At 38.5% G+C, this 13,166-nt stretch overlaps 1 protein-coding gene across 1 annotated transcript; it reads right to left on the reverse strand.

Moving 5' to 3' along the window:
- Nucleotides 1-1,293: 1,293 nt before the first annotated feature.
- Nucleotides 1,294-11,848, reverse strand: LOC134825943 (endoplasmic reticulum resident protein 44-like). The gene is made up of 2 exons (XM_063838148.1): nucleotides 10,760-11,848; nucleotides 1,294-2,512 (listed from the first exon to the last, which is right to left on the reverse strand). The coding sequence occupies exons 1-2, from the start codon at nucleotides 11,808-11,810 to the stop codon at nucleotides 2,331-2,333; spliced, it is 1,233 nt and encodes a 410-aa protein (XP_063694218.1). The 5' UTR covers nucleotides 11,811-11,848; the 3' UTR covers nucleotides 1,294-2,330.
- Between the last annotated feature and the right edge of the window lie 1,318 nt (nucleotides 11,849-13,166).

Genomic DNA, 13,166 nt, shown 5'->3' on the forward strand with positions numbered 1-13,166 from the left:
AGGACAACTCTGTACTGAACCTTACATGAAAACATGAACTAACCCCTAGTATAGTGGTAATTTACCAATGTTTACTTAGACTGACGACTGACGATTTCCAGATTTATTTTGAAATATGAATCCCCTGTTATTCTTCTATCAGGGATAAATTGTAGCCCGCACTTTTTATTCATTCACTTAAATGTTGAACTGACTGCTTCACTAATTTCAGAGACAGTCGAGATCGGATAGTAGCAAGCAGACCAAACAGTGACAAACCAAACGCTGACATCATAACTCCGCCATCATCACCCCTTTTATCATGACGTGTGAATATTTTAGTCTTCATTAAACTGTAATTATTATTCCTGCTCTGCATCATCTTAATATGTAATTACTGATTTCTTGTCAGACACTAAACTGCTCAATGATCAAGTGGAATATGAATTAAGTGGATTTTACTCAATCGTCCAAATTTTACGTTAGCATCAGCCATCAAAGGGAATAAGGATTGAAAGATGAAGATATGCTAACGGCAATTTCATTTCTACACACGATAGCTGTGTAAATTCGCTGGTGGCTAAGGAGGAGAGGGATAAAGTATTTTGCTAACGTAATATTTTAGCAGTAAATCTTGGCAAGTAAATAACATTGTGTAATTTCTTTCCTAGCCGGTAGAGTCGACCATTTCATGACTTATATGGAGAAAAATTAGATGAACATTAAGTTGTTGGATTTCCTATTCATAGCAGTTAATACTACGTCTAGCTACAGCCACCTGTTGCTGATATCATCGACAAGAATTGTTCAGTATTCATGTTAACAAATAACTAGCACCTGCCTTAAGAAACTAGTGTGCTCTTAGCGGAAATTTAGTGATACTGCTAGTACAATTTCGGCGTGTTCAAAGAAATGTTCGTTACTGATGCTACATGGGCGATTTTGTGATAATTTTGCGTTTTGCTGGCTACTTCGAGTTTGAGTAAGATTTACGTTTCAACTTGAATCACTGAAATCTTGATTTGACAAAGAGCGTATTATTGATAAATTAATTGTTATCGAATACGAATTGTACAAACATCGAATTCAGAAAACTGACGTGTTCTTTCTTTTCCTAATTTCCAAAAGTTGCAGTTTTGATGGCACGTGGAGACCTTTTGCACACAATTCTCCCGATCGGTTCCGCGCGCGAAAGTCCAACGTCAGCCTAGTGCTGTTCCTGTCTGTCCCACGATCACAGAATTGGATTTCGGGTCAAAGTTAATTTTGATGACCAGGATCTTGTAGTATATTGTGATTATAGAAGACACGGTGTTTGGCAATAGGAAACTCGTACGTATACTGAACTAGTGGAATAAATACAATTTAAACAAAACAATACATTGGAAAATAAACCTCTTAGGCCTCTTACTCATTAATATTAAACTGCGAAGAGATCAGAATTCATATACTTGGTGTAATTTTCGGTGTTGAAAATATGCGGGTCATAATCATGCGATTTTGATTCTGATATCAAAATCGAGTCAAACAGAACTTTCGGCGATCAATATTCATCCATCAAAATATCAATTTCTTAAACGTATTATAATAAGTTAACTAACATTAATGAAAATAGGTTCTGTTAGTTTCTTAGCTCCTTAAATAACTAATTTCTACCCAGCTAAATTTTAAATCTAACAAGACAGGAGATACACACTAAAATATAAATGATAAATGCACATCGCATCAGTACTCGATATAAGTGACTAATAATCAATTCCAAAATTTTTCATAATCCACAAAAATGTATTCCACGAAAAGCTCAAAATTCTTTTCTTAAAGTTGATTCCAAAAACGTGTACAATCGGTATAATAGCTCATATTGCTTTAATTACCCAGTTTTGCTTGTAGCCATGTAAATACGACCAAAATGGTCAAGATTTAGTACACAGCCAGTTTAGAGTGCAGAATGACATTAACTCATTCAATCATGCAGTTTAAAATAACACTCCAATAATTTGATTAACTAGTCTGAATGAGAATTAAATTGATGACAATTTTTTTCAAGAAACTGGTAGTAACTTTAAAGCCCTAGATACAAATTTCGCTACTTGTTCAAACGAATCAGTTTCTTTTCATTTAAAGCTGGAGAGCAATAAATGCCACACCATCTTATGATATAACCCCAAATCAAAAGCAAGTCATCTCGATCACGGCCAAAAATTTACTGCAGAACAGATTACATATTTCGGTTTTCATTAAAACCGCGAGAATGACTTGAGTAAAACTGTAATCTGGAGATAAAATAAATCCGAGGTATGAAATGAAAGAGAATTTGCTGGGTTTGAACTAGTGCAAATGTTAAAATATCCTCACAACTCATCCTTGTTGAGGATAGAATATCTGTTCTTATTTGGCTCAAGTTTCTTAAATACTGATTCAGGAGGGTTGGTGCCCGCTTCTCTTTTCTCGCGTTTTTGCTTGTCCTCTGCAATTTGTTTAGCAGCCTCTTTTGCGTTCTTGGGTGGGGGACGTTGTTCGTCATCTTCACCAACTGAAATATATTGTTGGATTAGTTTACCAAGTTATTAGCTTGTATATGGTCGATTGATGGAAGCTGAACTTTAAATTGTAACATATTGTTAGTTCGATGTGGTCTGCAAAAAAGTGAGTATAAGGAACTTAGCCTGAATGTAACTGAACATTTGTTCTTTGGAAGGCTAAATAAAATTTATTGTTCAAATACAAAAATTTACATCGAGTAATCCTTTCACAAAGAGACACGTGGACCGAGAGTTCAATAACTGGCCATTGTTTACTACAATATCAGTTTATTATGAAAACATTAACTATACTGCGGTCTGAGGAGTTATATTACACACGGTACAATAATTAGTGAACAGGGCACAGTTATAGTTAAGGCTCTACAAACATTGTTACACATTGGGGATAACTGGAACAATAACTGAAGTGATGAAATATTTAAAGGTATATTATGAAATATGACCATATGCATATTGAATGTATTTGAAAGGGAAACCCTTAGAAACCTCTTAGAGCCGACAAATGATATCTAGTAAACATCATTAGACTAGATAGTACTCCATGAAGCACATTACAGGGATCACATTGCTTATTAATGATTATAATGCATCTTATTGATTATAATCACGCAGAGAGTAGAGACATACATGTATTAAGAGGCAACATACAAGTGCGGTAGTTATTTATTATTATTACCATCAGATGGAAAGTTTTGACAATGGATTGACTTTTAATACTATCGATATAATGTACGTACGTATAACTATTAACCATAGCAAAGTTGAGCTCAATATAATGAAAATAGTGCCCGGAAGAGCCTGAGTTAGGCTCATCACATGGAGGGTACAAAATATAACTCCACTTTTGAACTGGGGGGGGGGTCAACCTCATTTTACCTCATTTTACCTCATCCCAATTTTGCCTTTTTTGGCTGGCCTCATGAGGTAAAATGAGGTAAATCTCGGCAAAAATTTTAACAGGTAAAATTCTCTAAATCGTCAATTTAGTCACGAAGGAGTATGGAAGGAGTTCTAAATGTGTGTTCCTCTAATATAAACAGTAAGAAATGGTTAACTTTAGTCGAGGTCTCAGGTCTCTACAATGTCGGGAAGTTCCTGCAGGAATTTGCGCATTGCGCTTGAAGCGCAAGATTCACAGCGCCAAAAGCGAAGGTCGTAGAGACATGAGACCTTGACTAAAGTTAACCATTTCATACCATTACTATATATAGTAATGGTATGAAATGGTAATAAGAGTATGCCACTTTCAGAGTCCTGAACACACTCCCATATCTCTTAATCGTCAATTATAGGGGGGGGGGTGTCACGTCCGTCTATGTCCGCCTATGTCCTGTCCTTTTTGGATTCTATGAGACAACGGACGTGTTTTTTGGGACATAGGCGGACACGGACGGACATTAGCGGACACGGACGGACATTGGCGGACTCGGACGGACATTGGCGGACTCGGACGGACATTGGCGGACTCGGACGGACATTGGCGGACTCGGACGGACATTGGTGGACATTAGCGGACATATTTAAAGAGGTCTAAAGAATAAAGATCTCACAAATATTCCCAATATTTAATTAAATCCAGTCACCAAATCCGGTCGCTAAATCCAGATCTATTTGTGTCGTCAACATATCTTTGAAACAGTTACACAGGGTACACAGTAGGCACAGTACCTATTTAACGAAATATAGGAAATACAGGGTGAGTTGAAAATAGTGTGTGGAAAGTAAATGGCTCTGATTTTTTTGACAAATGAAATTTCCACTTAATTTTTGCATATTTAGGTAATGAAAATATATACTTTTTAACCCCATTAGGACGAATTTAAGATTTTTTGGAAAACTGCCAAAAATCAACCAAATTATGAGTTAGAATCACGTGAGAGGCAAGAATGAAATATGTAAAGTTTATGAACTGATAGCAATTCACCTTTCAAAATTTGCTCCTTCATAAAAAAAATTATCGATTTTTACTTTCCACACACTATTTTCAACTCACCCTGTATAACTTATTAATCACACTAAAGCTATTAATAGCTTTAACTTATTTTATCAAATTATATAGGGACCCAGGAAAAGGCCCCAGGAGGAGGAGGAGGAGGAGGAGGAGGAGGAGGACTGGGGAGGAGGAGGACTGTTGAGGACTGATGAGGAGGACTGAGGACGAGGAGGAGGAGTAGGAGTAGGAGGAGAACTGAGGAGGGGAGGAGGAAGAGGACTGAAGAGGACTCAGGAAGACCCAGGAGGAGGACCCAGGAGGAGGACCCAGGAGGAGGAGGAGGAGGACCCAGGAGGAGAAGGAGGACTGAGGAGGACCGAGGAGGAGGACTGACGATGACTGAGAAGGAGGAGGACTGAGGAGTACTGAGGAGGATGGCTGAGGAGGATGAATGAGGAGGATGACTGAGAGGGAGGAGGAGGAGGACTCAGGAGGAGGACTCAGGAGGAAGAGGAGGAGGAGGACTCAGGAGGAGGACTTAGGAGAAATGAGAAGGAGGACTGAGGAGTACTGAGGAGGAGGAGGACTGAATAGGAGGAGAAGGAGGGGGACTGGGAGTCGGGAGAGGACTGAGGAGGAGGAGGACAGATGAGAAGGATGATGAGGAGGACTGAGGAGGAGGACTGAGGACCGAGGAGGAAGAGGAGGAGGATGAACAGGAGGAGGAGGACCCAGGAGGAGGAGGACTGAGGAGGAGGACTGAGGAGGACTGAGGAGGATGGCTGAGGAGGATGACTGAGAGGGAAGAGGAGGAGCAGGAGCAGGACTCAGGAGGAGGAGGAGGAGGACTGAGGAGGACTGAGAAGGAGGAGGACTGAGGAGGAGAAGGAGGAGGAGGAGAACTGTATAGGAGGAGGAGGAGGGGGACTGGGGGAGGACTGAGGAGGAGGATGGAGGACTGAGGAGAAGGATGAGGAGGAGGACTGAGGACTGAGGAGGAAGAGGAGGAGGATGAAGAGGAGGAGGAGGACCCAGGAGGAGGACCCAGGAGGAGGAGGAGGACTGGGGAGGAGGAGGACTGTTGAGGACTGATGAGGAGGACTGAGGACGAGGAGGAGGAGTAAGAGTAGGAGGAGGACTGAGCAGGGGATGAGGAAGAGGACTGAGGAAGATCAGGAAGACCTAGGAGGAGGAAGAGTAGGAGGAGGAAGCATCTAAATGTTATTTCCATTTTAGTCCGTTTTTGTCCATTTTTGTCTGTTTTTGTCCGCTTTGAAAATATAGGGTACCGAACGGACAAAAAACATGATATAACAGCAAAAATTTAACATTTTATTTAGCAATTTAGGTGTCCATTAATGTCCGCTAAAGTCCGTATATGTCCGTCTATGTCCGCCAATGTCCGCCTATGTCCGTCTATGTCCGCCTATGTCCGCCTATGTCCGCCTATGTCCGTCTATGTCCGCCTATGTCCGCCTATGTCCGCCTATGTCCTGTCCTTTTTGGATTCTATGAGACAAGCGGACATAGACGGACGTGACACCCCCCCCCCCCCCCCCCCATTATATGAATTTTACCTGTTAAAATATATCATCTTTTACTGATATCATTTTAGTTTAACACTGTTAGTTTTAAACAACGCTTTTGCCAAGAATTTCTTCTATAGGACCCACACTAAGTGGAATCACATTCCTCTAGATATCCGTGAGATAGAGAGTATCACTGATTTTAAAAGTAAACTTTCCACTTACATGTGGGGGAAAATTATCCCGGTGGATTCGGACTGTGAACTTGACTATTCAATAGAAACAAATCCGTAAAATAGTTTATTCAAGATTATCTATTCTTGCTGTCTGCATTCACATATTTCTCAATTTCATCTCACAGCACAATATTTTATGAATTGATTGAATGGGTGTGTGATTTTGTTTAAAGTAACTTATTACAATTTTATAAGGGCCCATGCTTGTGCAGGAGCTGCATTTGCACTCAATATCTGTGTTTTGGTGACCCTTAGGTCCTTTGGTTACATACATTTTGTCCGAGACAATTTCAACTTTGACAATCCATGCTTAGAGGACAATATTATATTTAACTAATTCATTGTGTAAACTTGTATGTAATTGACTGATTTGAAAGATTTCAATAAAAAAATTAAAAAAAAAGAAAATAATACTTCACACCAAACTAACACACAATATGAGAATATAAAAAGGAAGGTTTTCTTGGAGACCTGGACCGAGCATCAAAATAGTGTACATTGCTACTGTCATTGTCAAGACTCAAGAATAAGAGGGTCTAGTTGTGGGATTATGCTGGATAACAGATATGATAAGTGGTAACATCCTACAAAAGAATGTTAGCTTACTAAGGAATTTTCCTCTTACTGAATCATACAAGAATTTAACTAAGTTCCTTCTAGTCCTAAGCATTATCTTGTTTCAGAGGGAATGAGTGATTTAAAAAGATGAGGCCGAAGAGTTAGTTGTGAAGAAGGTATTTGTACTCTGTAATTAAATTTCTAAGCTAATTTTTTTCGATATTTTTAGCTATTTACTGATCTTGTCTTGACGTATCAGCAAGAGATCACTGGACCTCGTGAGTTGTTAGTCATGTTATGCTGATACAGTTAGTGACGAGCTATGAAGTAATCATTTGACCTCATTTAATACCGATCCTATCAATGACGAGCTATGAAGTAATCAGTGGATCTCGTCAATGCTCATCCTGTCCGGACTGTCACTGACGAGTTATAAATGAAGACCTCATTGTTCCAAGAAGATATTCCTCTGGTAACAACCCCTTCTGGCCTGCTTCTGAACATAATATGAAGATTCGAAAACCTAGTCTACCTTAATTGGAACTTGCTGACTGCATTGGAAAATGGAGAACAATCGAGAAATGATAATCAGTGCCAGGATATAATCAAAGTTGAATTTGGAATCCAAGGAAAACCTTCCTTTTTTATACTATCATATTAGTGCGTTAGTTTGGTGTGAAGCATTATGTTTAAAAAAAAATTAACAGTGTTAAACTAAATTGATATCAGTTAAAGATGATATATTTTAACAGGTAAAATTCATATAATTGACGATTAAGAGCTGTAGGAGTGTGTTCAGGACTCTAAGAGTGGCATACTCTTATAGCAATGGTATGAAATGGTTAACTTTAGTCAAGGTCTCATGTCTCTACGACCTTCGCTTTTGGTGCTGTGAATCTTGCGCAATGCGCAATGCGCAAATTCCTGCAGGAACTTCCCGACATTGTAGAGACCTGAAACATCGACTAAAGTTAACCATTTCCTACTGTTTCTATTAGAGGAGCACACATTTAGAACTCCTTCCATACTAAATTGACGATTTAGAGAATTTTACCTGTTTAAAATTGGTGAAAAATATGGGCGTGCCCAAGTCAGTATTATACGAAACCTTAGAGACACAAAAATTTTTTGGTTGTTCCCGACCCTATAGAGCAACTAATTAGAGGTGATATCTAATTATTTCAACGAAAGGTGGTTTTCTGAACCGCCCTTTATTCTACAGCGAAACATTGAACATGTACATAAGAACTTAGAATTGTATGAAGTATGAGTTTATATGAGTAATTTATTATGAAATGACCTTTCACTATGCAATTTCGACTAAATTCATGTAGATATCCAATCCAGTTCCATGCATAACTGTTGTTTACATTTGGTCTAGTTAGACACAATTTGTTTCAGAGTGACTCGATAATCGCAATATCAAATTAAGATATTATTTAAATGGTCCATGTCATGCAATGCGGAAATATCCCCATAAATTGGCAACTGCCAAAGTGACACTAAAGTTATTGCTAATTCCTTTACAAAACTTAGCAAGTGCTATTTACAATATCCTAATGGATCATGGAAATTGAAATGTTCAATTTTCTTTTCATAAATAATAATTATAATGCGAAGTTTTATTTTGTTTTTGTTTTAAAGACCCGAGGGCCACCCTTAAGGGCTTTGAAACCGGTTTATTGACAATATAATATATAATAAATAAACTGAAATCGTAACATTCATGTCAATACTAACTGAAATAATATAAGCTGTAGTTAAAATAATAATACTTACTGTCACTTAATTAAGATATATGATGTAATAAAATGAATCTCTTTATTTCCACACTAATTCTCACACCAAGCTTTAATTCACACACCAAAACTTTAAATTTTATCAGATTACAAATGTCCTAATATATACGTCTCTTATCTTTTAGTTAAAAAGTCAGGGGTGCAGCCGTTTAACTTCAATTAAGATTAAAACAATTCATCACGCTGGATCACGATGTTATTCTATCAAAATCAGCTAGGCGATATTTGAATTGATTGCTGGGCTCTGTGTGGTACTGTGTAGTGGTAAGTGGGTGTGTGTGCGCGTGGTTGTTATTATGATGCGTTGAGATCAGCTACGTTGATGATATGTGATTGTGCGTGTTGTGCTGATAAGGCTTTAATTGAGCAATGGCCAGGAGTACTATCAGTAAACTAGTAGCAGGTCTGGCAGTGAAAATTTTCCGATTTCAAAAGTGGTCGGTAATTATTAGTTTTGAAGTGCTTTTGTAACTATTTACCCCAAGTTTGGAGAGTAAGTAGGTTAAACTGGGAATGCCCCTTCCCAGGGACCACATCACCCCTAATAAACCATTAAATATCATGGGAGACCATGCACAGCCTCGAATTATAGTATAATGACTTCGAATAAACCTTTTTTGTCTCTAAAAAAAGGCTTAGAAAACTAGATTTATTTACCTCATTTTCCCTCATTTTACCTCATCCCAATTTTGCCTTTTTTGGCTGGCCTCATGAGGTAAAATGAGGTTGACCCCCCCCCCTGAACTATTTGACGGCCACTTATTATTTTCATAACTGCACCGGTTTTTTTCCAGGGAGTGCGATTACAAAACTAATTGCACTGTTTTGAGAGCAACTAAAAACATGTTCGGTGCGATTACAAAACTAATCGCACTGATTTTCTGAAAGATACTGTGATATATTAATAGCTTTTAGAGGTGATTTAACGGGTGATCTTGGGTGGTCTGAAAATCCACAGCAGGCAAGCAAAACGTTCAAACAATCATCACAACTGCAGATAATAGGGACGGGCCGATTCTTGGTCCATCCCATCCTAGCGGCCAATAGCAATCGATGAGTTATGTCACGTGACTCAGATCCGACCCATCACATAACAGGAGCAATGAGCATTGGACGGTTATCCTATGTTTACTTTTCTTATCTGTATTTGACCCTCTGTTGAGATGGTTATCAGACATTTTTGTGGAGCTACTAGATTGTACAAATCAACCGAGAGAGAGTCGGCGGATGACGTCACTTCGTTTTCTCGGAGGAGGTTTCGGGTTGAAGTGGAGGTTTAAAGTGCGCTGTTCTTTGAGTTGCTCAGTGCTCTCAAAACAGTGCGATTAGTTTATAATCTCACTGTTTTTAGAGCAACTAACTACACAGTCCGTACGATTATAAACTAATCGCACCGATTATATAACACCAGAAGCGTGTAGTTATACGCGAATCTAACTGCATGTTCAATACGATTACACCAGTTATTGCACTCGGCTGCGCCTCGTGAAATAACTGCAATAATCGAACTCGGCTTCGCCTCGTGCGATTATTGTATCAATTTACACTCGGCTGCGCCTCGTGCAATTAATAGTGTAATCGCATTATACGCAGTTAGATTAGCGTATATAACAACATGGAGGATACGTAAAAATAATGGATACAGTAAAAAATGGGGGTTTTACTATAGTATAATCGCATTGTCGGGTGCTACAAGACCCTGTTAGCGGCTATCTAACCAGAGTTGAGCGAGAGAGTACAGAACGATTGACCGGTCAAATCTGTCGAATAAATTCGATGGGATCGAATTAACGTGACCAACACAGAAACTGTTATCATTAAAGTCTGATATCGATTGACACATCTATGCTTATTTTACCAAACTGCACCAGATCATATTTTTGACCCAACTAATAAGGTCCGTAAATTTTCAATAATCATCAAGAATGATATTTAATCAAATCAATGATCTCTAATAAACTTACTGCTATGTGAATTATGTAGGTTCTATCAATCAGGTTTTTTCTTTTTTTAAAGTTAAGTTTTTTTAAATTACATTCTGTTTAGTCTATTTCACATATACTAATCGGCTGTATCTCTGATTAGGATGGATATTTTTTACTTCTATCAATAAAAGCTGACTATCAAACAATAATTAGTAGCCTCCTCCCTGTTCAACATTTTTAAATCCTCTAAAAAAACTCACCTCTATCTTTGAAGACTTCTCCGTGGAACTCTCTATGAAGACGTCCAGAGTGGAGATCCTCAACAAACCTCCTCAACCTCTTTGTTTTCTTTACATGCTCGAATTTAGGAAACAGGTACATGTGCTTGAAGGAGTCGATAGCAATGACAGGAAGATCCTTGGTACTCCTACCCAAATGACTGAGGGGATGAGCAAACTTGAAACCGTCAGCGTGAAGGAAGTTAACTCCAGTTCTCAGATCCTGGCACTCCGCTACTTTCTCAGTGAACAGTTTGACACTATCCTGATCCTCTGGGTCGTGGAATAAGATTACAAACGGTAGTCCTTCCTCTGTTAATTCCTCGCCATTCTCAAATGTGATCTCACGTACAAGAGGTACACAGTTCTCCTTGACCCAGGTCGAGAGTTGGGGCTGGTTTGTGGCAGAGCCTTCGTAGATCTTCTCTCCGTTAACATCGTTGATAAGGAAAACTTTCTCCTGGCCACCATGGGAAGCTATCTTAGGCTTGGCATCATCTCCGGTCATGGCGTAGAAATCGCACTGTCCCAACATGGATTGAGAAGCACCCTTGAAGACTTCATAACCGTAGCTGCTAGTGCTGGCGAAATAGCCTAATACAAACTTTGTTTTTTTCTCTGACTTTAACATTTTGAATTCCTCATCCCCGTGGAGTTGCTTGACTGGATCCTCCATCAACTTGTTGATATGTTCAGTGATTCCTTCAACCGACCTCTGTCCTCTGTACTCAGACTTCATCAGTTCTCCACTTCTCAAAAACTTCATAGTCGGGTACTTGCTGACCCGGTACTTGGAGCAGATGTCATTGTGAGCCACACAATCTGCATACGCCAGCTTAACCCCCTGGACACTTGCAAGCGAATCGGCAGCTTTCTCGTATATAGGTTTGAGTGCCTGGCTGTACCTGCACCACCCAGCGGAGAAGTTGATCATAACAAGAGGGTTATCTTTAATGATCTGGTCCAGGTTGTTAGGGTCAAGGTTTACCATACTTCCGGCAACCACGCCAAACAACACGAGGAACACCAGCATGCTTCCTAAAATATAGTTCAATTGTTAGCTGATAAATCGGCTGAAATTAGAATAAACTTAACAAATCATTTCTTGTAAAAGATTGAAATATATCCTGGAAAGATCACACGGTTAGCTTGCATACTACATTAAATGTTGAACATGTGAGCTAATTCAGGTGGGCACAATACAAATAGGTTCTTTAATTTGTGTGACATGATGGCTTGAAATCAAGTAGTTCTCAACGTTTCCATGGTTTACTCTACTTTCTCCATGATATACTTTGTTCTAACTTCAATTTGTTTATTTCATCAGACTTTAACGTTTTTCCGTCATGAGCATAACAGAGTGGTCAAGCCTCCGGATGTTGCTGAACTGAGAAAGACGATCAAGGTTGTAATACGTTCTTTTGTATCTTTATTTAGTTCCGAATGTATGTATTATATTGCACTTACTGATTTCAGAGTCGCCTCAAAAGTATTTATTCTGAAAATGTATCCAACATGGGAAATGTTACCTGCTCAATTCACATGTTGCAGGGTAAAGAGCTGGCAATATAAATATGATATTATATATATAATAATAATAACTAGAAATGTATACATCGCTTTATAGCCAAAAAGAACTCAAAACCCAAAGATTCAGTTCAAGCCATCTAAATTCTAAAGCGACTCATGAACAATGAACATGTACATAAGAACTTAGCATTTTATGAAATATGGGTTTTTATGAGGAATGTATTTTATGAAACTTATATGAATATTTTCTCAAAAAGATGAGTCTTAATTTCTTTTTAAACAATGTTCTCAATTTATAGGGAAGCTGATTCCAAACGTATGGTCCACAGCTACAGTAGCGAAAACTTCTCTCCGTTTTACTATAGTTATGTATAATGTATTATATAATAATCATGATAATCATTAATCATACAAATCATTCACACAAAATATAAATATAAAATTAGTCTTTATACTAAAGAAACCAATAATCTATATTAATGTAACCAACATAACATGGAAAATGTAACCTACTCAATCCTATGCAGGGTAAAGAGTTGGCAGTCATAGTGTTTGGAGCGAGAAGATGCCGGCACAGTAACCACCTCGAGCACATTGTAAACGAACTGCCTCAATATTTCGACATGTCAAAAGTAGTCATCTTATCTCTGGACTGTCGCTCTGAAAATTTTACCAAATACTGCACAGACAACGATATCAGCAAATTTCCGACAATGAAGATGGTTTATCTTGGAATTCACATGAAGACAGAGTATCGAGGCCAGAGAAAAGTTATAGCCATCAAATCCTACATAGAAAAGCTTGTTGATAATAAGATTCCGATACTTGATGATATTGATAAACTAGTGCAAATAAGAGC

The sequence above is a fragment of the Bolinopsis microptera genome, chromosome 1 (assembly GCF_026151205.1).
Source record: "Bolinopsis microptera isolate Bmic1 chromosome 1, MBARI_Bmic_1.0, whole genome shotgun sequence".
In the NCBI taxonomy this organism is placed as follows: Eukaryota; Metazoa; Ctenophora; class Tentaculata; order Lobata; family Bolinopsidae; genus Bolinopsis; species Bolinopsis microptera.

Coding starts and splice junctions, on each gene's coding strand:
- LOC134825943 (XM_063838148.1), bottom strand. CDS start 11,810: ATGCTGGTGTTCCTCGTGTTGTTTGGCGTGGTTGCCGGAAGTATGGTA. Junction 2,513..10,759: donor AGAAGTCTTCAAAGATAGAG/GTGAGTTTTTTT, acceptor AATATATTTCAG/TTGGTGAAGATGACGAACAA.